Source organism: Scophthalmus maximus, chromosome 9 (assembly GCF_022379125.1).
Source record: "Scophthalmus maximus strain ysfricsl-2021 chromosome 9, ASM2237912v1, whole genome shotgun sequence".
NCBI classification, from domain to species: Eukaryota; Metazoa; Chordata; class Actinopteri; order Pleuronectiformes; family Scophthalmidae; genus Scophthalmus; species Scophthalmus maximus.
In genome coordinates, this window is record NC_061523.1 from 23,878,514 (window position 1) to 23,903,500 (window position 24,987).

The 24,987-nt window shown below is 45.6% G+C and overlaps 1 protein-coding gene across 4 annotated transcripts in view; it reads right to left on the reverse strand.

Annotated features, from left to right (window-relative positions):
- LOC118319124 (protocadherin-1-like) overlaps nt 1-24,987 on the reverse strand; it is a 157,634-nt gene that overhangs the window by 114,392 nt on the left and 18,255 nt on the right. For 3 of the 4 annotated variants that reach the window (XM_047334363.1, XM_035649247.2, XM_047334364.1), the window contains one exon: nt 22,408-24,591. In XM_047334363.1, coding sequence (XP_047190319.1) covers nt 22,408-24,591 — 2,184 coding nt within the window. Of the gene's footprint in view, nt 1-20,215; nt 21,447-22,407; nt 24,592-24,987 lie in introns of those variants that run through there. The other variant, XM_035649248.2, reaches the window with a different exon arrangement.

Below are 24,987 nucleotides of genomic sequence, written 5' to 3' on the forward strand. Positions count from 1 at the left end.
ACACACACACACACACACACACACACACACACACACACACACACACACACACACACACACACACACACACATCATGAGTCATGTCCGTCCGTGATGACGCCGTGGGATCGTCCCAGGTCGCAGCAGTAAAGTCAAACGCCAAAAACGCCGAAACTACGAATCCCTACAAACTCGCAGCCTTTTGACTCCATCACCCGGAAGTCCCAATCAATTAAATCAATCAATCAATGTGCTACAGAGTTTCCCCTCTCTGAGCCGGACAGTGAACCACCCACAGTGTGATGGACGTCGACGTCTGGTCAATAAAGTTAGCGGATGGCGGCGCACAACAAAAAGTTTTTAAAAAGTATCTCACTGAGTGAAATAAATCCTCTGTTGTTGTTTTTTCCTTAAAGGTTAACAACATTTTAATTTTATTATCAGTTTTCTGTTGTTGCTTGTGTTTGTTCTGTCTCTGCGCTAAATGCTTTTATTGTGAAGGATGAAAAAATATGATGACAAATAAAAGAATACGTTTGTTTGTTTTTTTACTTGTAAATCAAACTTAGACATTTAGCAAATTGAATGTCAGCCGTTACGTTGTGTGTTCTTCCCAACAGGTGGTTTTACTAGTTGGTTGCTATGGCGTTAGTTAAAGTGGTTGCTATGGTGCTCTGGTCGGTTTCCAGATGGTTAACAGGTTGGTTGCTAGGATGAGTCCAAGTGCTGCACAAAGCCCTCTGAAAATGACATCTCTAAAGTTTTAATTGGTCTTTTTATATTTGATTTTTTTTTGGTACAGTTTAATTTTTCTACACAAAAGGCTTAGAGGTCAAAAACTGTCAAAATCTTCAGCACGCTCACAAAATCTTCAGAGTAAAAAAAAAACAGTGTTTATATTTTCTTGGCCTTGAAGATGTCACATTAAAATATGTCCAAAAAAAAATACTGCAGTGGGCTTATGAAATATTTACCATTTTAGTTTTTAACTGTACCTATAAAAACAGAGGGGGGGGGGGGCAGGACCTGACCTCCTCACTTGGCTCCGACACAAAAACAGTCACATAATTATCATATCATACAAAGAAAAGAAAAAAAGCCAGACTGTAGAACTGAGTTACAGTTTTACAACTTCATGACCTGCACACACACACTGTCCTTCCTGCAGGCAAATATTAGCATTGCAAATCTGAGCGGAGCGGTAACTCTTCACGGGAACGCCGAGCGGAGGACAACAACGAGGGGAGGGTGACGCCAAGGAAACGGGATGCTCGCGGCGGCGGCGGACAGAAGGACACACACACACACACACACACACACACACACACACACACACACACACACACACACACACACACACACACACACACACACACACACACACACACACACACACACACACACACACACACACACACACACACACACACACACACACACACACACACACACACACACACACACACACACACACACACACACACACACACACACACACACACACACACACACACACCTTGGGTGTGGACAAATCGATGTTGGCGTTTCCCCAAAGTGCAGCAGAGTTGACTCGGTGTCACTGATCAATCCCGCAGTTTGATTTTCAGACAGAAGAGGGATTATTGGAGAGGACGACGAGGGAAAAAACTACAAACAGAAGTAAAGACACAGCAAGCGTCATCACTCCGACGATGAAGTCTTATAATAACTCCTGGTTCCTCTAAAAAGGTGGTCTTCGGTTTCACCTGCTGCTGTTTTGGATTTAAATCCGGCTCCAATTAAAAAGAACCGTTCCATGTTTCCGACCTTGTGCATTCGACTTTTGAAAATAGAAAGAACCAGCTATTTTTCTAAACACATTGAACCGGGACACTTTCATTGTCCCCGGTACAAGCTGCCGCAGAAGTGCTCAGAATATGATGAGCCGCATAACATCTTCTGTGGGGAAATTAGCTTTACTGCTAATGGCACAAATTTTGAGTTGCAATATTTGAAATTGAGCTGAATAGTCACGTGACCCGATGGCGCCAAAACCAACTGACGCCGATATCGATATTAGAGAGTACAAGATTCCTGATACGATACACATATATATGTATAATTTTGTAATCTGTCAATGATTCCCAAGATGTCTTTTAAAACATTTATGACAGAGACATGTAATTGAGGCTTGACATTTTTGTTTAACCATGAACTTAATCATAAATAACTATAAATTGAATTCTAAAAAATTACAAATACAACCAAATGAATAGAAGTTGAATCAAGAAAATAAACATCTATTTTACTGAAAATGTCAAACATAATGCACATTTAAAGGCTCACATCCGTTGGCCGATAATATCGGTCGGGCTCTACACATATCGGCCAACCGATATATCTGTAGGTCGGGCTCTAGTTGAGATCCGACCGCCGTCGGCGTCCGACAGAAGGGGCAGATATTCCGGGGAGTTGTTTTTACTTGTGTAATTCGCGCAGGTAAATATAAATGATCTGGCGGCCGAACTCGCGGGAGTAACGTAACGCGTAAAAACAAATTCGCAGCATTATGTTAGCAGCAGCTCACGTAGCTGTTCAAACTTGCATTGCTCCAAGTGACATCGCTGGAGGAGAGTGAGAGTCACACAGCTCACTCTGAAGACTATAAAGTGTTATATATCTATTTTTAAAATTAGTAGTACTACAACAACACCTGGAAACAGACGTCAGGACCCTGTAATCCAATGAGCTTTGTTGTTTGAAGCCGAACTAGGTGTGTGACGGCTGTCGAACTTTCATTCAATACAGCAAAGGGGGTTCGGGGTGCGTGATGTCCCTGCATTTTTATAATGTGCATTTTGAGATAAAAGAAAAAATCCCAGTCTGACTGCCAGTATGAGATCAAACCTGTTCCTTTTTGACATTCCAGACTTTTCTGCGACTCCCTCGTGTGAAAGGCGACCAAATCAACAACGTCGCACCTCACCGACAGGCCCGAGGTCGAAGGTCGCGGGTCACAGCATTCAGACAAAAGACGAACAAACATTCCCGAACCCCCTGAAACCCCCCAACCCCCCCGAGAGTGCCGATGACGATGGAGGAGAGAAAGAGCCGAGGACAGAGTGTGTTTGTGTGTGTCGCCCTGAAACCAGAGCAGCTCATTTAAAGTTAATCAGGCACGCTGCTGACTTCTAACTTATTTAAATCTGCTGTTCGTCTTCTCCCTCTTTGAGCTCCGTGTCTTCGCGGAGAGGCAGAGCGATGTGACACTGAAACTCTGATACGTCGGATACAACGACCTCAGCCAGACTACAACTTCAACCAGACTACAGTCATTTAGACACATCACCATCAGTGTGCAACAGTTAAGAAAAAAATTGTTCTTAAGTTTGACTTTTTAGGAATTTCTTAAGTAGAATTTGCAAATTTAATCAAGTAAATACTTGTGAGTCATGTTTCTTAGTAAAGACACATACAGTGTTAAATATACCGTATCGACACTAATCTCCACCATTGCCATCTGTATTCAGTGGCAGCCACCGTCATTGTTATCATTATCACCGTTATTATCTGACCGCCAACCGTTGTTTTTCCACCATTTCCTCTCATTTGCTCAAATGAAAACCAGAAGGGGTCAAACCAAAAGTGCAGAGGTCAAAGGGTCAAACCAATGACGCCCGTCTTTAAAGTCAAACTCAACGAGGTCTCAACTCTCAAGTCGCAGCTCAAGTCGCAGCTCAGGTGTTGGCGGCTGTCAGTAGATGCAGCGGCGGCGCGTCAGGCTTCAGATGATTACAGAATATAATGAGGCAACTACACACTGAACAGTTCACCTCTGACGCAAATACACATACACACACACACAACACACACGACACGCACACACACACACGACACACTAACTGGCCTGAGCAGCAGTGGAGGCAGTTAAATGTTTCTCTGAAGCGTTTAGGGACTTCCTGCCTCCTCTAGCTGTCAGAAGCAAAACTGAATGATGGACGATGATTGGCTGTGGCTGCCAAGTCAGTGCGCGCGCACGTGTGTGTGTGTGTGTGTGCGCGTGTGTGTGTGTACACACAAGTTTTCCTGAAGCTGCTGGTGAAATATTCAGAGCCGCACTGACTAAAGGCAGCTCATCTGCCTCAAGACATTTACACCTCATTTTGCCAATTTAGCGTGGCATACTTACCACTAGCGACACACACACACACACACACACACACACACACACACACACACACACACAGAATAAATGTAAAGTAAAGCTAGTTAATTCAAGCCCCAGTGTACTTCTGCACTAAACCCGCTCTGTCCTCTGAGGCGGCCCTCGTACCACGGCTAATCGAGAAGCTGAAATAACGAAGAGAGTTTTACATGTACTGATATCGTGTGACGCCGCAGGACAGCGAGTGAGTGAGTGAGTGACGTACATCGAACCCACAAGTTATCTCACGTACGAACAACTCACCTGCCCCGATAGGGAGCCAACGCAACGGATGTGCAACATGCTAGTCTGCTAACAGGCCAAACATCCTTCTACACAACTGCCTATGTTAACATAAAGCCTAGCTTAATCCCTGAGAGGTTAGCTAACCAGCTGAATAACCACTTTTTAAAAAACCAACTCAACTGCCAATGGGAACGCTAATCTGCTGCACAGTCTGCGAATGAGTCAACTGAACTGTTAGTCAGTGACACATAACTAAACCTGTAACCCAACCAACTGACATGCTACCTGTAACCAAATCACCTGCTAAACAAACAAGCTAACTAAATACATCACCTGCTAACCAACAACTGCCAATGCTAACTAAACAAACACATCACCTGCTAACCAACAATTTAAATGCTAGCTAAACACATGATCTGCTAACCAATGTAGAAAAACTTTTAAACACACATCACCTCCAAACCAAGCTGCTAAACTGCTAACTAAACACATCACCTGCTAATGAACAATTTAAATGCTAACGAAACACACCACCTGCTAACCAACTAACTACATAGTAGCTAAACACATCACCTGCTAACCAACTAACTACATAGTAGCTAAACACATCACCTGCTAACCAAGCTACCAAACCGCTAACACACCACCTGCTAACCAACTAACTACAGTGCTAACTAAACAAAAAAAAGGAATTATCTGCCAACCAAGACACTAAACTTTAACCTAAACACAACAAGTGTTGTCCGAGCTATGGAGCTGCTAACAAAACAAATGACCTGCTAACCAAGCTACTAAACTGCTAACACACCAACCTACTTCAATGCTAACTACTATCTAAACATTTTTTTTAAAAATGCTATTATCTGCCAACCCAGCTACTACACTACTGACTGCACAACAAACGTACATGTCACACAACGTGCCAACGGTCAACATGCTAACTGACCTGCCGACAACCTCCCGTGACGCGGACACAGTATGGACTCACCTGTGCAGTAGCATTAGGGTTGCAGACAGGTGTTCTTTTGATCGCTAGCTCGTTAGCCTGCAGAGTCAACAGTGTTCCCCTCAGAACCGGACTGATCCGGCAGCTTTGGAGAACTGCTCTGTCGTCGCTAACCCAGTGAAAACGGGCCGATTTCATAGGGAGGGTCGGAGGTTAAGGCGGCCTTCAGGTGAAAGTTTGTTTTAGCACCAGATTCAAGTGACTGGTGCCCCGCCTCCTGCTCTTAATTCTCTTGGTCAGATGCATGCTCCCTGATTGGCCACCATGAACAGGAGGTAGGAGGCAGCCAATGAGAGAACAAGAGGCGAGGAACCCCTTTTATTTAAAAACTACTTCTTTTAACAGATTCTTCTTCAACACATGAAGACAAAACCAACAAGAAATTACACAAAAGAGTATGTAAAACAAATGATAGACAAAATGCAAAAAGACAGGATACAAACAGTTAAAGCTAAAATAAGTGAGATATATATATTAATTTTTTTTTAATGCTGTGTCTCTTCTTTTAAAATCCTATTCAGCTGTTTGTTTCTGTATCCTGGCTGTCAAGCTTGACAGGGAACCACGTGATTGAGGAGACACTCAACCTTCAGAACCAGATTCATGACTGTCGTACAAAGTGGGACACAGAGTTTGACAGACGTGGGAGTTTAGAGGGCAAACGAAGACTAATGAAAGATGATTTTGGGAACGTAGGAAGTTCGACATACACTGGGAAACTGAAATTCTGGGGATCGTGGCCTCGGCTGCTTCGATTATAACTCTGATTTTATACAAATGTCTGCTGCAAAGCTCCAATTCTTTTGTGGTGTTTTTAAGGAAATCACTTGAGTACAATCTAGGGTAATAAGTCATATTTTAACCCTTAATATGTTTCTTTGAAACTGAAGTGAACTTCCACTTCCTTCAAGACATATTCACATGCGAGTATTATTGTCCTCACGGGACTTGAAGTTCAAGATCCCCAGGACCTAAAGCGCCGACTCCAAATGCTTCATTTTGTTCCGACAGACAATCCAAATCATAAAGATATTCAGGTTATATATGAATATAAATCGTCCCTGGGCGAAGCGGCGACCAGAGAATTTGGGCCCATTTTTTCCTTGACTCATGACGAAGACTGTGAGTTGAACCTGTTCGTTTCTTTTCCGTTGGCTGAACACAAACACAGACTTGTGTGATTCCAGGCAGACAAATGAACACGCTGTGAGGACCAGCGGTCGGTCCAACGTCCGCGCATCCGTCAGCCCAAAGTACACACACCAGCAGTCCCCGCAGCGGCGCGCCGACTCTCTCGCTCTCGCTCTCGCCGTGTGTTTATTTATTAGTTTGCCGGGAGAAAACGCTCCATTGGCTGCTCGGCCGACCGCGACATCGCACAACGAGCCGGCGGGCGGCCCGGACGGGCGCCATGATGGAGGACGCCGGGGCAAGGAGATGAGTCCGGAGAGGGCGGGACGGGGATATTTCACCTCCGTCACACACACAGACACAGTTGTCACAGAAACACACGGCCTCACGGCATGACCTCAGGCTGTATGCAAAAGTGTAATGCAAACACTGTATGTGTGTGTGTGTGTGTGTGTGTGTGTGTGTGTGTGCGGGTCCGGCCTGCCTGAACATGCCTCTACTCCCAAAAGAAAGAAGGGCCTCTCTCTCTCCTTGCCTGCTATCTCTCGCCGTCACCGCGTCACCATGGCGACGCTGACAGGCGGCAGTGACAGACTGTTTAAGTGGTGTTTGAGTTTTGCGGCTCGGCTTCCAGGTGTGTCGTCAGTCCATTCATCTTGCTGTTGTCACCCATTGTCTCTCTCCTTCTCCGCCTCCCCGGAATGTCTCGCCATCATTTTATGTTTTCGGCAGAATGACAGCGGGGCGAGGCCACGGAATCAGAACAAACACGCACACACACACACACACACACTCACAGTGGAGTCTTGAAACTCTCAAATCCTATTAACCAACCCTTCCGAACTGCAGTTTGCAGATTAAAAATGGATCCGGATTCAGCAGCTGCTCGTCCTCGTTTCCTCCTCTGCGATCGTGTCGGGAGCAGATTGTGCAGTTTGCCGCATGTGGACGTCGCCTCGACTCCGACGGGGACGTTTTTTAAAACGGAATTATTAAAGCAGCTGATGGAACTTCTATTTTTGTTTTCAACCACTTCAACCACTTATTTTCCCCTTTGTAAAGCAGCTAAAGGCAAATTTGCTTTTATTTTGCTTTTGAATAATATTACAGCTGATCTGGTTTCCCTGAATCTAATGAGGGGGCTTTTCATTTTGTACATACAATTATGAAATGTATTTGTGAAGGATAGTTTTGATTTGAGGGCTGCAACTAATAATTACTTCCAAAATCTGTCACTTTGTTTGGTTTGGAAAATGACAGGAAAAAAAAACCCTCCACTACAATTTCCCATGGCCCAGTTTAACATATCTCAATGTGTTTTTCCAAGATTTCAGAATATTCGGTTTGTTTTTCACAAAATTAACAAGAAAAAGCTCAAACTGGTGATATTCTTATATATTTACTGGAAGAAATAACTAAAATCATTAATTGATGATCAGAAGAGTCACAGATTAGTCAATTGATTGTTTCAGCTCTGTCTGGCCTTTTTGCTTTTGCACAATTAATCCCACGAAAAGTCCAAATCACAAGGTGTTAGTTCGTCTCTCCACATAATCCACGATTGATTGTTTCCATTTTTCAGCTCCGTCTCAGAAATTAATTTACGTCCACACTACGTCCACTGGTCATGTGCTGTAAACAGGAAGTAAGTCTGTTGCTTAGTGACAGAAAATCCTCGAGGATGAGACAGTGACTGAGTTCTTTTTCTCGGCGCGACGACGAGGTGGAACTGTCACCGACAGGAAGTGTCAGCGACAGGAAGTGTCACCGGCAGGAAGTGTCAGCGACGCGTTGCTTCGCCGCTGGTCGCCGAGGGCGATGCCGTTTGTTTTTCCACGAGGAAAGGGTCACGTGATTTGAGCGCGACGAAACAGGGGAGGATATTGTGACCAATGAGACCTGATCAGGAAGTGAACATGAGCGTCATTGTCTCCGTTTTAGGGGCTGGAAGACTTAACTTTAGCAAAAGTGACAAAGACGTTTTAAGTTGTGGATGTAGTCTGATGTAGTCTAAACATTTTATTGGTTCAGTAATTCCCATATCAACGGAAACAGGAGGGCATAGTGCTTATATGGGCACTATTTTCAGTGGCGGATTAATCTTCATTTAGTTGAGCGGAATGACCAATTTTGTTTCGTAACGTTGTTATCGCAGAGGAAACTAATCTTCCCGTTTATTTATCCTCGCACCACCAATCCATATTGATGATCGCAGATACATCGATGATGTCACGCGTCGTGTTTTCAGCTCGTCGGAGCAGAGAAACTGTCTGCTGGCGTCCAACACGGAGAAGCGGCGCCGCCCGTTCTCTCTCTGACGATTGGCCGAAGAGCTCCGCTCGTCCGACGACCGTCGGGCGCAGACAACAGATTTGTTATTTGCTGTTTCTAAGCTACAGGATTCACACACAAACCTTCAGGGAAATTTCCATCGCCCGGAAAAAAAGGGGGAGTAAAAAAAAGAAGCAAAAGAAAAAGCGAAGAACAAAAGTCGCAGATGTGAAGCTCGTGTGTTAACGTCTGACCTCAATCCTCCAATTTAACCTCTGGAGATTAGGACAATCCCCTAATCCAAGCAGAGAGAGAGAAAGAGAAAGAGGGCTGTTTTTTTGATGTATTAGTTATGTATTTTTATTAAAAGATATTGTTCACAATACTTGCATCTCTCATTTCCACCAATAAAACAGATTGAAGTGAAATTAAAATAAAGAAAAATGGAATGAAAGATGATGAGTCGAGGTCAGCCAGAGGATTAGAGAGAGAGAGAGAGAAACAGCTGTTCACTGAGCACACACACACACACACACACACACACACACACTGGGAGCAGAGTGCTGCGTTTGAGGACTGGACTGAATCCTCCTTAAATGCTTGAACGAAGATCTGCTCCACAAACTGAACTCACTGATCCCTCACATGACACGTTTATATAAAAGTACATATGTGTGTGTGTGTGTGTGTGTGGACACTGTGTTTCGCACCTTTGCCCCGACTGGTCGAGACCCCAAAAATTCAGTGTAGTAAAAGTACAAGTTCTAAAAGTAGAAAAGTACTAATCCTTTTAATGTTGAACCTGATAAAGGTGGAGAAATTGATAAATGCCAATCACTTCATATGCTGCTGGATCGTATGTATTATTGGGGATTATTTATCTGAATCAGCAAAGCAACAAGTTAGTAAAGTTATCATATATATATATATATATATATATACAATATATATATACATACACACAAGTACTTAAGTAACTTAGAATATACTTAGTTACTTTCTACCACTGTTGGCAGTTGTTCAAAAACCTATTGTACTGAAAAAACGTGTCTTTTATGAGAAATTTTTGTAACAATCTGCAGGTTTGTGTATTTATTGGTGATAAATTAAATCCAGTTTATAATTCACTGATAATAAAACCATCGGACAGGAAAAGGCAACAACCCTCTCTTCATAGAGAACTGATGAGCTGCCGATGGGTCGCGGAGAATGTAGAGTTAAAGAAAAGTGCGAAAATTCAAAACTGTGGTCACAACGTAGACGTTGTAGTCGGGACAAGGCCCTAAAAAACAGAACAACTGCTGAGGAATCTCTCCATCCTGCTGACTGCAGACCAACTCCAACCAGGCAGAGGAGGAGGAGGAGGAGGAGGAAGAGCGAGAAGAGCAGGAGGATGAGGAATGTGAAGGAGATAAACGCAGGGAGGCGATGAGCGAGGGAGATAAAGAGAGAGGGGGGTGACGAGTGTTTCCCGTCCAAACAGACACGCAGAGAGAAAACGCCTCGTAAAGAACGACACCCTCCGCTTATCTCCTCTCCACAGTCTGAGCGCAGGAAGCAGAGGTGGTTCAAGGTGAAGAGCGAGCGAGGCGGCCATATTAAATACAACCCAGACGGGAGAGGACGGAGGGAAGGAGGGAGCGAGGGAGGGAGGGAGGAAGAGGAGGGATGGGAAGGAGATGGGAGGAAGGAAAAGACAGGGGAAGGAAAGTTGAGAGGAAGGGACCAAGGGAGGAAAATGAGGGAAGGAAGGAAAGAGGGAGGATGGAAAGGAATAGAGGGGAAGTATGTAAGGACAGAGGGAAGGAGAAGGTGGGGAAAGGAAAGTGGAAAGGAAGTGAACAAGAGAGGGAAAGAAAGGAAGGAAGAAGGGAGAGATGGAGGGAAGGATCACAAGGAATCTAGGCGATGAACGCAGAATGGAAGGAAGGAGGAAAGAAGGATGGAAGGAATAAAATGGCCAAGTAGAAGAAAGGGGAGAATGGACAAGAGCGGAGGAGAGGAGTCAAAATGGCATGAAAGAAAAGCACAGGAAGGAAGGATGAGAAATGGACGCAAAAGGGAAGAAGGAGGGAAGGAAGGAGGGAGAGAAGCAAAAGTGGAGGAGTGAGGAAATGAAAGGGAGCGACCCGTCACAATATAAAACCTCAGAGCTCAGCTGACCGCTGCGTCATTTTCTGCCTCAGCGCTGAAGCAGTTAACCAACACACACACACACACACACACACACACACACACACACACACTTACACCTCTGCCCGTCATAAAATCCCTGGACCCTGCAGGGCAGAGCGTGACGAGGGCAGAGGGCGTCCCAGTGTGTGTGTGTGTGTGTGTGTGTGTGTGTGTGTGTGTGTGTGTTGGGGAGACAGAGACATATAAAGTAGCACAGAGGTAAAAGCCGTGTGTTTATGGCCGGAGTCTGCGGAGTGTGAAGTCCTGCTCCAGAGGAGGAGGAGGAGGACGATGAAGACGATGATGTCGATAAAGACCAAGATGAAGAAGAAGATGATAAACACTGCAGAGATTATAAAGATAGAGATGAATATTACTGTATGCGAGAAGGTGGTTGTCGTAAAAGAGAAGGGACGAGAAATCAAAATGATGCATGCGGCGAGATGAATCATAAATCACACATTTTATGAATGACAAAATAATTCTTGCTCAAGGTCCACTTACGAGCTTTTTTTTCTCCTGAATACGAGTCTTCCTCGCCGGAACGACGAGGCTGAATGATGATGAAAGCTTCTGGGTGATGAAGATGAACGTGATGAAGGTTAAGAGGGCGGAACAATGATAAAAAAAAATAATTGTGACTATAAACTGAGAGACGAGGACGGGGGAAGAGGACGAAGAGGAGGATGAAGTGGAGGATGAAGACGAGGATGAAGACGAGGATGAAGACGAGGATGGAGCGACTGAACCTCATCTTCGTGCTCAGAGACGGAACGGAACCCGACGACAAGTCGCCAAACTCAACACGGACATTAAAACATCAGCAACTCTCACACGCCCCCGTTAGCATGACAAGCTAATGTTAGCAGCTTTATCTCGTGCAGCACAGTGATCGTGTGTTTGGCGATGTTGTTTAAATCAAGAAACATGTTGCAACGTCCATATTTCGTAACTGAAAATGTTGTTCCTTGTGTTTTTACTACATCTTTTTTATCATAAGATTTTTCTTGCTTGGTAAACTAGCTACGGCTAGCAGGTTAGCATGTAAACTTCAGTAGCAGCGAAGAAGTGATAGAAACAAGAGTTAACATACATTGAAAGATAGATAGAAAGATAGATGAATAGATGTACTTTATTTATACAAAACTAGAAAATATTGGGGTCATTTTCTATGAAGGGAAGGGATGAAGAGAGCGTGTGTTACACATGCTAATGCTAACATTAGCTGTGCTAGCTATGCAGCAAAACCTAATGTTGTCATCCAGTGATCGTGTGTTTGCCGATGTTGTTTTATGATGAGTTTATAATCGAGCGACATGTTGCAACATCCGTATTTCATAACGGAAAATTTTGTTCCTTGTGTTTTTACTGCATCTTTTCAGATTTTTTTCTTGCTTGATGAACTAGCTATGACAAGCAGGTTAGCATGCTAACTTCAGTAGCAGCAAAGAAGTGATAGAAACAGGTGCTAACAGATAGATAGATAGATAGATAAATGTATAATAAATAGATAGATTACTTTATTGATACCAAACTAGGAAATAATAAAACTGTAAAGGAATAAAGTTTGATGCTGAACTCAAACTGGAAAGTAAACACATGCTAATGCTAACATTAGCTATGCGGCAAAAACTTAACTCCTTCAAAGAAAAATACTGTCAAACCGAAATCATAACTGAAATTGGAAAAAATCCTCATGTGTGTATTTGTGATGTGTTTTTGTCTCATAATCCTCATTTTTATAGTAAATTTTGAATTTTTTCTTAAGGACGGACAGCGAGACATATGCCGCCATCTTCACATCCTGAACAACGTCCCTCGTCTGCTTGTGAGCAGATCAACCCTCAACAGACACACAGTTACTGGTTCTGCTTCTTCTTCTTCTTGTTTGTCTGGTCAAACTCTGCGGGACGACAACACACCAAACAGGAAGTGGAAAAGAAACAAGAGCCTCTGATAAACGATCAATAATTGTCAGAAGACGATGTTATGATCAAAAAGACTCCGGGGGGAGGGGAAGAGTTGCTGGTGATTATGTTTTACTTTCTGATGGATGAAGTCATGTTTCTCCCTCGCTCTCCGGCAGCTGTCACTTCCCGCGCCGTCACCTGTCAGTCAAGATGCAGACGGAGGCGGTTGCCACGGTGAATGTCAGTAACTGTACACTTGGCAGAAGGTCCTGGAGTCGTTCTGTCTTCGTCTCCTGAGACTCGCTGCTGACAGACCCGACTGTCACCGAGCATCTGCTGCAAATTACTGCTCTCTGCTCCGGAAAATACTACAACTGATACTACTAATACTACTACTGATACTACTATCACTACTACTTATACTGATACTACTACTGATACTGAAACTACTACTGATACTACTACCACTACTACTTATACTGATACTACTACTTATACTGATACTACTACCGATACTACTTATACTGATACTACTATTGATACTACTACTACAACAACTACTTATACTGATACTGATATTACTGGTACTACTTCTACTACTGATATTACTACTAATACTGATACCACTGATACTACTATTGATAGTACTGATACTAAGACTGCTACTACAACTACTACTGATACTTATAATGATACCACTGATACTGCTACTACTTCTACTACTACTGATACTGATACTACTGATACTACTACTACTGATACTACTACACCTACTGATACTACTACCACTACTGATACTACTACTACTACTGATACTACTAATACTAATACTGCTACTACTGCTACTACTACTACTAATGATACCAATACTACTAATTATTATATATTATATTAATATCTGAACTGATACTACTACTACTACTACTACTGATACCAATACTGATACTTGTACTACTACTACTGATACTACTAATTATACTGCCAGTGAAACTACTGCTGATACTAATACTACTGTTACTGGAAAAACTACTATAACCACTACTCCTAATGCACGGCTACACTAGTATTACTACTAGTTCTACTACTCCTGCTACAACTACTGCACCAGTGTCTTTGTTCACTTGTACTGTTAGTGAATCTACTACTGACATTAATTCCAAGGCTGCGTTCACACCAGACGCGAGGCAAACATTTCGCTCGATGAGGTGAGCTAACGCAAAAATACTTTGGAGCCGATTGAACAGCTGCTAACTGCAGCTACAGTCACTACTGCTAATACGACAATTCTGCTGCTGCTTCTACTTCTGTTAGTAAAACTACAACTATTCCCAGTGAAACTACTACTCCAAGTACCACTACTACTACTACTCTTGGTACTGCTGCTGCCATTTCCACACCTGTGTCCACATCTCTCGGTGCATTCAGACAAAGAAATCCTTTGTTTTCTTTCACGTGAACACGTCGTCGTGCCAACCAAAAGTTTTGATCAGCGCACGTCTGGTCAGAGTTGTAGCCACATCTGTTTCATGTAAACAATCAAAGTCTTATATCTCATGAGCTCCTCCTCTCAGGTGATTTGGTATCGGTACGTAATCTCATATCGGCTTCAGTACAACAACAATCCTCCCCACTCACACGACATGATCATGACCTGCACATGTGATCATGGCAGCGGAAGTCTGCAGCTTCCATATCTAAATAATATGATGAAAATCAGAAGCAGGAATTAATAGGAAGCAGAATCGGAATGTAAGATCTGAAACTAAACCCTGTTCGCATTTTTTCTATTTCTGTTCTGCTTCTATTCCACCGAACACGAGACTCAGAGTCAAACTGTGAGAGCATTAATGTCTGAACAGATAACAGTGTGTGTGTGTGTGTGTGTGTGTGTGCTCCTGCAGACAAAGTTCAGCAGACTAACGCACAGAGCAGCTGTACAACATCTGACCTCTGACCCTGCCTACAGGTAAGTGTGTGTGTGTGTGTGTGTGTGTGTGTGTGTGTGTGTGTGTGTGTGTGTGGTGAAGGGCAGCGACCTCCTTCTCTTCTGAGTCATACCACCTGCTACCCGGCCTGTTTCAAACACACACACACTCACACTCACACACACACTCACACTCACACTCACACACACACACACTCACACACACACAGACAGATGAAATACTGTACATGGGGACATTTGGAGCATGTATGTATGTATGTGTGTATGTGTGTGTGTATGTACGTGTGTGTGTTGTTTTATACTTCCCTTCATCTTCTCATCCTCCTCCTCATTTTTTCCTCTTCACCAAGCCCTCACTCCTCCTCCTCCTCCTCTCTGTGCATTTATTGTCGCCTGTTTCTTTCTCTTTAAAGTGTGTGTGTGTGTGTGTGTGTGTGTGTGTGTGTGTATGTGTGTGTGTGTGTGTGTGCGCGTGAAGCCTAAGGCAGGATTCCGTTCCACTTCGCTTGTGTTGTTGGAGCAGGTGGCAAGTCAACACACACACACACACACACACAAGTAAAAACACACTGAACACACAATCACACACTACCAAAATTATGTTCCTTGTGTTTTTCATTTCTGGCTCCACATAAAACACACACACACACACACACACACCGATCTTTGTACTGAGTCGTCTCAGTGGCTCAAACACAATCGCAGCCCTGAGGGGGCGACCGAGATAGACGGAGACAGACAGAGATGGAGAGAGAGAGAGAGAGATGGAGAGAGAAAGGCTGAATAGGAGTTCCTTCTCTTTCACGCTTCTCAATAGATCGGCTAAAATAAAACCGCTGCGTCTGAGTGAAAAGAGCCGAGGCTGAGGCGATTTCACGACGTACACAGATGTTGGCTTTTTTTCCTCCGTGTTCTTCACCTCGGAGAAGGCGGACGTACGTGTCTCCGCCCCGTGGAGAGCGAGAGGTTCTGCTGCTTCACTCGCAGCTACGTGACAAAAGTCTGTGCTCGTATTTTTGCATTGCTGCACGAGCGTGCAGCACGGTGGCCCCGAGAGCTCACGGCAGGAAAAAAGCGCTGCAAGTAGGCCGCAACGGAACGGAAGTGTTTCCAGAGGACGCTTAAAGGCGATGCGCACGTCTGGACAACGTTTTGTTGTTGCCGCGTTTTTTTAATCTCATTTCCCAACCCCGCTGACGGAAGGAGAACCTTTAACAGCGCCGTGGGTCCAAATCCGCGGCGGCGACAACAAAGCGGGTCCAGCCGCGTGCGTCACTCTTCAGGTGTCCTCCGGAAACACTCCCGCTTCGTCGCCGACTATTCGCAGCGCTTTTTTACCCTCAACGTGTTGTGTTGCGGTGGTTTGCGTCGCGTTTTCTAAAAAGCTGCGTCTTGTTATCGTCAAGTGGCAGCGCTGTGACCTCTCAGGGCCACCGTAGTCCAGGGACATTCAGACACGTTCATGGACCAACCTGTCGTCGTCCAACTCAATCAGGCTGCACCAAATCTCTCACACACTCAGTCCACTAGATATGAACGACCATTGTTTTGGGGTTTTTTAAATCTACATCCACGAATTCCTCTCACAATTTTGAAGTCAAGAGAACGAAAACATTCCTGGCTCCGCCCCCTTCGTGCAGATCCACATCTGCATTTAGTGGAAGCGTTTGTTCGCCGCCACTTCTTCATGTTTTTTTTCGACTGGATGCAAGTACAGAACCCCGACCTGTCTGACAAGCCCCCCCCCCCCCCCCACACACACACACACAGGATTAGGTTCTGCTGAGTGATGTCCATGTTTAGGAATGTGTGTGTGTGTTGTAGGAAAATAACGTGGGCTTCAGTGTGTGTGTGTTACAAAGGCCCCTTTGTGGAAAGGTAAGACCCCCCCCCCGCCCACCACCACCCACTGTCGACCTTCACCACTGCACATAGAGACGTATCTCATCTCTTATCATACCTGTTCCAACCTGTGAACACACACACACACACACACACACACACTTTAACTACCGACCTGCCTCCACTTCCACCACAGCTGCTGGTTAAATGATTCAGTCACTGTGTTTGCTTTACGCTGCCGGAGCATCGTCGCGTCGTTTAACCAACACGGATCACGACCGGGCCCCGTTCAAGAACACAATTCGTCACATTCATGCAGACGTTAACGTCTCCGCAGAGCCGCGATCCGCTAACGATCTTCTGCTCGGGCACATTACGACCGCTTTAAAGGAAGTCACCAGACGACGCTCGGTTTTAATTTCTCCCTCCGTCTTTATTCATGTTGAAGTCGAGCGGAGAAAATGGCCCCATAAATGTTTTTGTGTTTGTTTTTTTAAACATCTGCAAACGCTAACGACGACGCCAGTGTGTAAGCGCGCGCTAATGTTCGCTAACTACCGCCCATCATCATTAGCCCTGAATTAGCGCTAAACGCAGAGCGGCAGCTGGGGGTCGACCGGGAACCACGTCGACCACCGCTATTCGGTCGTGAGGCAAAGAAAGTATTGGGGCCAAAATGACAATTTGTGACGTGAAAAACGTGAAAAGTCGGCGGCTCAGCGACGTTGACCGTTCCGCCGGGCAAAACCTGGACCAGGGGTTACGACCAAAATGGAGTCCCACATGTCGAACTCCTCTCTGACAGACACTCCACTGCGACGGGGTGTTTTTTGTTTTTTTTCAGCCGCTGCCGTGAAATTGCTGCAATTTTCCTTGGGGACGGGGGAAAGGCCGCCAGTTGGCCGACTAATGGCGGCCATTACGGTTTCCTTTTTCTCCCCTGACCCGGAGGAAAGACCTCGTGTCCGTCGAACTGCGGGCGACGCGTGCTGCTGATTTAACAGAAAAACACCTGTTTTGAATCAGGACTCATTCAACGGAGCGAAGTGATTAGTGTTTTAATGTTGAACACGTCCAGTGGAACGGAAAAACGCCTCGTGGTCGACGGTTCGCACACATCAATTAGTACATTTATGCTATTTATTTATTTTTTTACTTTCCTTTGAACACACACACACACATGCACTCTCTCCATAGAAGGAGGGATTGTGTTGGACTGAAGGGGAGGGAGGGGAATGCCTGTGGAAGGTGGTGAGGAGGGGGAGGGGTTGGTCAGTATCATGAGTCAGCGCACACACACACACACACACACACACACACACACACACACACACACACACACACACACACACACGCAGGTCTTTGTTACCACAGTCGGTCAACATAAGAAGCAGAAAGCTCCGTCGCTCGACTGTTAATGTGGAGTCCAGACGGGGATGGGCGGGGTCGTGGGTCTGTGACCTCATTAACCTCTGACCTCTTCACTCTTGCCTGCTAATAACCGTTCCTGAGTGATATTTGACCTTTTCACCCAAGCAGGTTCCGCACCTGCTCTGTCTGATCTCAGTCCTTTTATTGCTGCAGGTACAAAGTCCGAGTGTGTGTGTGTGTGTGTGTGTGTGTGTGTGTGTACAGAGGCCACATGCCAACAGGTTGGCGGCCATGCGGATTTAAAGCGACAGACTCAAGACCGAGCGGTTGACGTGTTCATCGTGGACGATCAGGGAGAGAAGATGTATTAGGGAATTTTTACATTTTAAAATGTTTTTAACAGCTGTTATCTTAGTTTTTATATTCATTTCAGTTCATGCCTCTCATTGGCTCAGGTTTTAAGTCCTATGCGTCTGTGTGCCAGCTTCCGGTTGGGAGAGCAGGGAGACGTGTGTCGACCGTGTGTCGACCGAGACTTCAGCGAAAAAGAAGCTGATTTTAAACGATAATACAATTTCCTATTTCTGGTAAAAATTTATTTTTCAATTTTGAATGAAAACAGCATGTGGATAATTTCCATGTCTAAGTGACTCATCGCTGCATCTGTTGCTGCTCCTCTGCCGCCGAGCGAGGTCGCAGGAGTCGATCCGCTCTCATCCATCAGCAGATGCATGTACAGTAAAACACACACACACTGTATATGAAGCAACGTTACGTTTAATCCATTGGATATTTACTTTATCTTTAGATTTACTTTCCACCTCCACGCATCAGATATTGATCTGGAGATACTTAATTCAAGTATGCGTCTGTTTCTCTTCATTTCACAGTGCCAGGTATTGTTTGTTTTTACCTTTGTGTTTTTGAGTTTGTTTTTGAGTTATTTTCATCAAATTTATCGTTGACAGATAAACTGGACCAATAAAAGTGATTCTGTTGCAAAGGATTTTACTTCAAACTGGACTCAAAAGCCGGAGTCATTGGTTTCTCATAAACATCTGTGCACTTTCATTGATTCGATGAACAAACTACACCCACGGCAGCCTGCCCACTCCCCCCCCCCCCCCCCCCCCCCCCCCCCGCCCCCCTTGTCCCCGCCCCCCCGGGGCCACAGCACAATGACAGCTCCAGGTTGAGTCATTGGATAAAAAAAGACAATCTCGTGCTGCCGTTTCTTCATCGATCACCGTTTGTGATCGTTGTGTGAGCCCAAGCTTTCTCCACACGAACCGAGTCAGACGCTTGTTGCCGCAGGGCTGCGTCCTGGGCCCGCTGTCGTTTTACATTAATGACATAATCAATACCTGGATGTTCCTTTTTCTTTGATGACAACACTGCTTGGCGTGCCGCGGGCTCCTCTCGTCTTCGCCGTTGACTTTCAATTTTCACCTTTTCTTTGAGACTAGAGGTTTTTCTTGGCCTCCACCAGCGACTCCGATCGTCCTGCTGCTAAAACCTATAATTCTAAAGGAAGGTGTCTATTATTCGAGACTCCTATTCAACAGTTGATTCACACGTTCAAATTCAAACTTGAATTTACAGTGCACCTGTAAAACGTCCTTGACGATGGCGATGTTCTGTTTTGTCGCGCCGCTCCCGCTTCAACCCTCTCAGACGCCGCGCTCGGCGTTTTATCACAAATCACAAATATGACTCGTCGTTCTCAAAAGGGGAGGAGAAAGTCTTCTTATGATTTTTGGTCCAGACGACCTCACATTCAAAATTTAAATCTTCACAACGTGAATCAGCGACGACTGAACCTCTGTCATCTGAGTCTTTCTTTTCAAACCTTGATTATCTCATATTCGTAATAATCCTTTGAACTGTGCTCCGAAATTCCTCTGCATTTTTTCGTACCTTGTGTTGTATTATTGTGATTTAGTGATTTGGAGAGGAAAAAATTATCCTAGCGACTCTGTCGAAATAAAGATTAAATCACAAACGTGCGCCACAGACATTTTCCCTGCGCGTGCGACGGATGCAAATGAAAATGGAAATGCGGTGAATCTACCTGCAGTCGACCGCACACCGCTCCTGCCGCGCCGCCGCCCACTTCTTCTCCAGCCACCCAGTGAAAGCACAGAGAGCGCCACTTATGCATTTATGCAACATGTTTATTGAAATAAAATCTGCTTTTAGCCGTAAAAACAAAACAAAAAAGACAAAGAACAAAAAAGTAGAACACTGTACAATTATTTCCCCCGGAGAGGGGGCAGAACATGGGGTGAGCGTGTGCGTGACGGAGCAGAGTTGATTTGAGGCCGCGGGGCTTTTATTTTTTAAATCCGACCAGAGTGAAGTGTGACGCCTGCGGCCCCGAGTGTTAAAGGGCTAAATTAACCCAGCAGGACTGTCAGCGGCGCTGCTGACGCCAGCGGGAGCTCCGCACGCCACGGCCACTCAAAGGAAAACAGACTGAACTTCAGCGTCGTATAGAACTGGCTGATAGTGATGGTAATGAACACGCGGGTGTGTGTGTGTGTGTGTGTGTGTGTGTGTGTCTTTGGTACAGGTATTTAGATGAGTCGTGAGTCGTCTGAAAGCAGGGGAACAGTGAAATGCCCTTGTTAATACACGACACTACACGATACGACACAATCAATGGTGCAACATGAACAGCAGATGAAAAAGGGAAAACACAAAACATTTGACAATGTCGTTCACATTTCTGTACAGTGATGTGATTGTCTCCGTGGATTCTTTCTCTGTCTTTTTTCACAGTGCATAAGACAGTTTGGTTTTTTTCTGTTTCCACAGACCCCCGGGGTCCATCGACGCCGGGAAAAAAAAGGAAAAAAAGAAAAAAAAACAGCCGACGTGGCGTGAAAAGCTTGACGCGATGGCGGCGGTTAACGGCCCCCGTCTCCGAACCCCCCCACCCCCCCCTTCTTTTCGGGTTTTTTTATACATTAAATAGAATAGAGCAAGGCACTCTGGGTAAAAAGAGGCAGGCGCCTGGAAAATTACCTGCCATTAATCTGTGCAAACAATTGACTTCTCAGCCCCGCTGATTGGGAACACGGCAAAATTAAGTCGTATCTCAGCCGAGCTGACAGGAAGCGCCGGGGTGAAGAAACGCATCGTGTTCAAGTCTTAGTGTACCTGTTCCTTCATAGGGTGGTGGTTTTTCTCTCAACAGCCCCTCACCGTCCTCCTCCTGATTCCCTTTCTTTCTTTCTTTCTTTCCTTCTTTCTTTCTTTCTTTCTTTCATTCTTTCTTTCTTTCTTTCTCCGCCGCTCTGCTCCCTGACCAGCTGCTGAAATTACCCTCAAATTGGCTTGAACTGGATGGAAACTCTCGATAGTGCTGCACAGTCAGTCTAGTTCCTGGGCAGAGAAACAATGAAAAATGGGTAAAAAAAAAAAATGAATTTAACTCAGGAATTCACAGTCACTCTTTGTCTCCACTTCAATGAGCAGATCAGGGCATTAAGAGCTGTGTTGAGCTTTGAGCCAGCTCTGCCGGACATGAATGAAAACCAAAAATATAAAGGAAAAGAAAAACACATTCAGGCGTAATGAGTTTGTCAGTGTGAACCTTTCAATGGCTCGACAATGAACTCCAGACTCGCAACATTTCAGACTTATAAAAGAGGAGAAACTCAGAAACTCCTTCATTTAACCCACCGCGAACAGGTGAACACAAGTAAAACATGACATGGCGAAAAGCAAAAGACAAATAACACAAAGGAAAAACATATAGAAGCTCAGGATAGACCCATATGGGATTTTTTTTCCGATATCAGTAGTGAACCCCGTTGTTCAGGATTTGCATCTTTTTCTACAGTAAATCTTCAAAATCAAACTTTTACTTTGGAATAAAATATGACATCATGTGATTAAATATACCGGGAAGTCGTCAATAAACACCACATTAATTGACAAGAACAACAAAAAAATACACCTCAATCAACAAAAACCATCAGCAGAGTTCATTGGAGGCTAAGGTTTTGTAAATTTCTGGTCAAATATCAGCTGATAAATATTTGTAAGCCCATATTTGGTCTATCCCTTGTGTAATCCTTCATGGTGCGAATACTGTGGTGTCCATGGTGTGTTGACAACCAATAACGGAACGGAACAAAAATGATTAACAAAATGAAAACAAAACAAAACAAAAGATAAAAAGGGGAGATGGCAGTTTGGATGTGTGTGCTGTGCGGGGGAATCAGTGCAACTTTGGTGGAAGAACATTGGCTTCGCCAAATAAGTCCCAGCATGACTACCACACCCGGTCGGTCCAATAGATGTCTCTCTGGTACATTGCAGTGTTGGCGTAGTCTCCTACCTGTTTGTTGCTGTATTTGGGCGGGTTGGCCTTGTAGCTGTAATCCGAATATTGGTCGGAGCCTGTGGAGTTGTTGTCGCCCGTTCCCACGAAGGTGTTGGTGGCAGGAAGGTCCTGAACAGCCTGGTGCTTCTTGGAGGCGGAGGGCGACTGTGGCTGCAGCTGGATGGAAGGTAGGGGGGAGTTGGAGCGGTAGTGGCGGCCCAGATCAGGGCTTCCCGGTGGGTAGTTGAGGGGCAGGTGGATTCTGGGACTGTCGGTGACACTTTCGTTTATGAGGTTGAACTTGAGGCCTTTCTGCAGGCTGGCCTCCTCGTCCTCCTCCAGTGGCTTGGCAGGTTTTGGAGCTTTCCCCTTTTTGCTCTTTTTCCCCTTGCCAGTTTTGGGGCCCTGCTTTGGAGCATACAGGTCCTTACTCTCCTTCTTGCCCGGTTGGTAGCCGCTCTTGGCGTCCTTCTGCAGCCGGTGTCTGATGACCACCACGGCCACGATGACCAGAATCACGCCAGCGATACCCGCCAGGCTGCCATACAGTATGTTGCTGCGCTGAGCAAGGGCGTAGTTGGGATCTCCGGCAATGTCCCTGTCCAGAGGGGTGTAGAGACTGTGTCCCACCAGCGCTTCGATTACAGAGACATTGGACTTGGTGTCGTTGACAAAAACATGGACCAGGGCAGTGGTGTGGCGGGGAGGTTTGCCTTTGTCGCTTACCCTCACCACAAGGCGATGCAGCCCATTGTGCTTGCCGGTGAATTCCTGCGCCAGTGTGATCTCCCCGCTGCTTGGCGAGATGTGAAACAGGTCAAACGGGTTGCCACCTGTGATGGTGTAGAGCAGCTCCGCATTGGGTCCAGAGTCAATATCCTCAGCCTCTACCACCTCCACCCGGGTGTCTGGTGGGGTGACAGGTGTCAAGTAGGTGTAGGAGGAGTTGGCCGGTTTGGTGACATAGGGGGCGTTATCATTCTCATCCAGGACATTGATGGTCACACCTACATAAGAGGATCGAGGAGGGTTGCCAGCATCCACAGCCTTCAGACGGAACGTGTAGGTGCTCTCCTTCTCGCGGTCGAAGGAGATGCTGGACAGGATGGTTCCTGTGCCGTTCTGGATGACAAACTTGCCGTTGTCCGGTTCCACAAACAGCTTCACTCGGGCGTTTTCACCTTTATCAGCATCAGTGACGGTCACCACGCCGACAGGGTTGAGCGGGGCCATGTTCTCGATGACAGAGAAGCTGTAGCCGCTCAGCATGAACTTTGGGTCATTGTCGTTGCGGTCCAGGACGTTAATAACCACTGTAGCGGTGCCAGTCTTGCTTGGAACTCCCTTGTCGGCTGCGGCCACATGGAACTCGTAACGCTCCGTCTCCTCACGATCCAACAGGTTCTTCACACGAACCTCACCAGTGTTGGCGTCAATCTCAAAGAGCTTGGTGGCTGAGCGCTCGATGATGCTGTAGGCCAGCTCTGCGTTGGTGCCGCTGTCTGCGTCTGTCGCCACGGCATCCAGCACCTTGTCACCTGGCTGGTTGCCCTCTGCGAAGTCCACCTCGAGCATCGCAGGGGAAAAAATTGGGGTGTTGTCGTTCATGTCAGTGACCTGGACTTTGAGGGAGTTGGAGCTGGACAGGGCTGGGTTCCCAGAATCCACTGCTACAATTTCAATTCTGTATTCCTTAACACGCTCATAATCCAGCAGGGTAGTCGTCTGCAGGAAGTACTTCCTCTTCCGATCGTTGGCCGACTCACTTGCAGGTCGGAGCTGAAACGGGACATCGCCGGCAACTACGCACGTAACCACCGCATTTTCCCCCTCGTCACGGTCCGACACCTGGACCAGCGCCACCGGCGTGCCAATGGGCATGTCCTCAGAGATGTTGGCCACACCGTCCTGGTGCGTCACCAAGCCAATACCACGGATCTCGATTGCCGGCGCGTTGTCATTCTGGTCCTTGACGCTGATGGTCACCTGAACCTTGGAGTTCTTGGAGTCGGGCCCGCGATCTTTGGCGACCACAAAGAATTTGAGGAAGTTCTCCTCCTCGCGGTCCACCAGGCCTTTGACGTATATGATGCCCGTGGAGCGGTCAATGCGCAGAAGCCTCTGGACGGTCTCCGACGCCTGATGGAGGCTGTAGTCGATCTGGCTGTTGACGCCGGTGTCTGCGTCATTGGCTCTGACCTACAAGGGCAAAAACAGAGGGTTACCATTTCACGGCGAATACACTGTATTTACACTAAAGTAAGGTTGTGTAATATGCTAGATATACATTTAAGTCACTTACGGATGTTTTACAGAGTTTTTTTCAGGCCTGTTTATGTCTGAAACAACCTTTTGACATCTGGGTTTCTCTAAAGAAATGTCAAAACCATTTTCAAATTTTAGCCCCATTTGACCAATTTCTGGCAATTCGTATTAAAAAAAGTCTGTTTGAGGGGCAACATGTACACCCCGACTCCATTATAACCTCAGTTAAATTCTATTGACTGTTTAGATTCTTACAAAGAGTCACAAGCATTACTAATGCAACATTACAAAGCCCTTTGCTTTCTCCTGCTGCGTGAGACACAACAGATG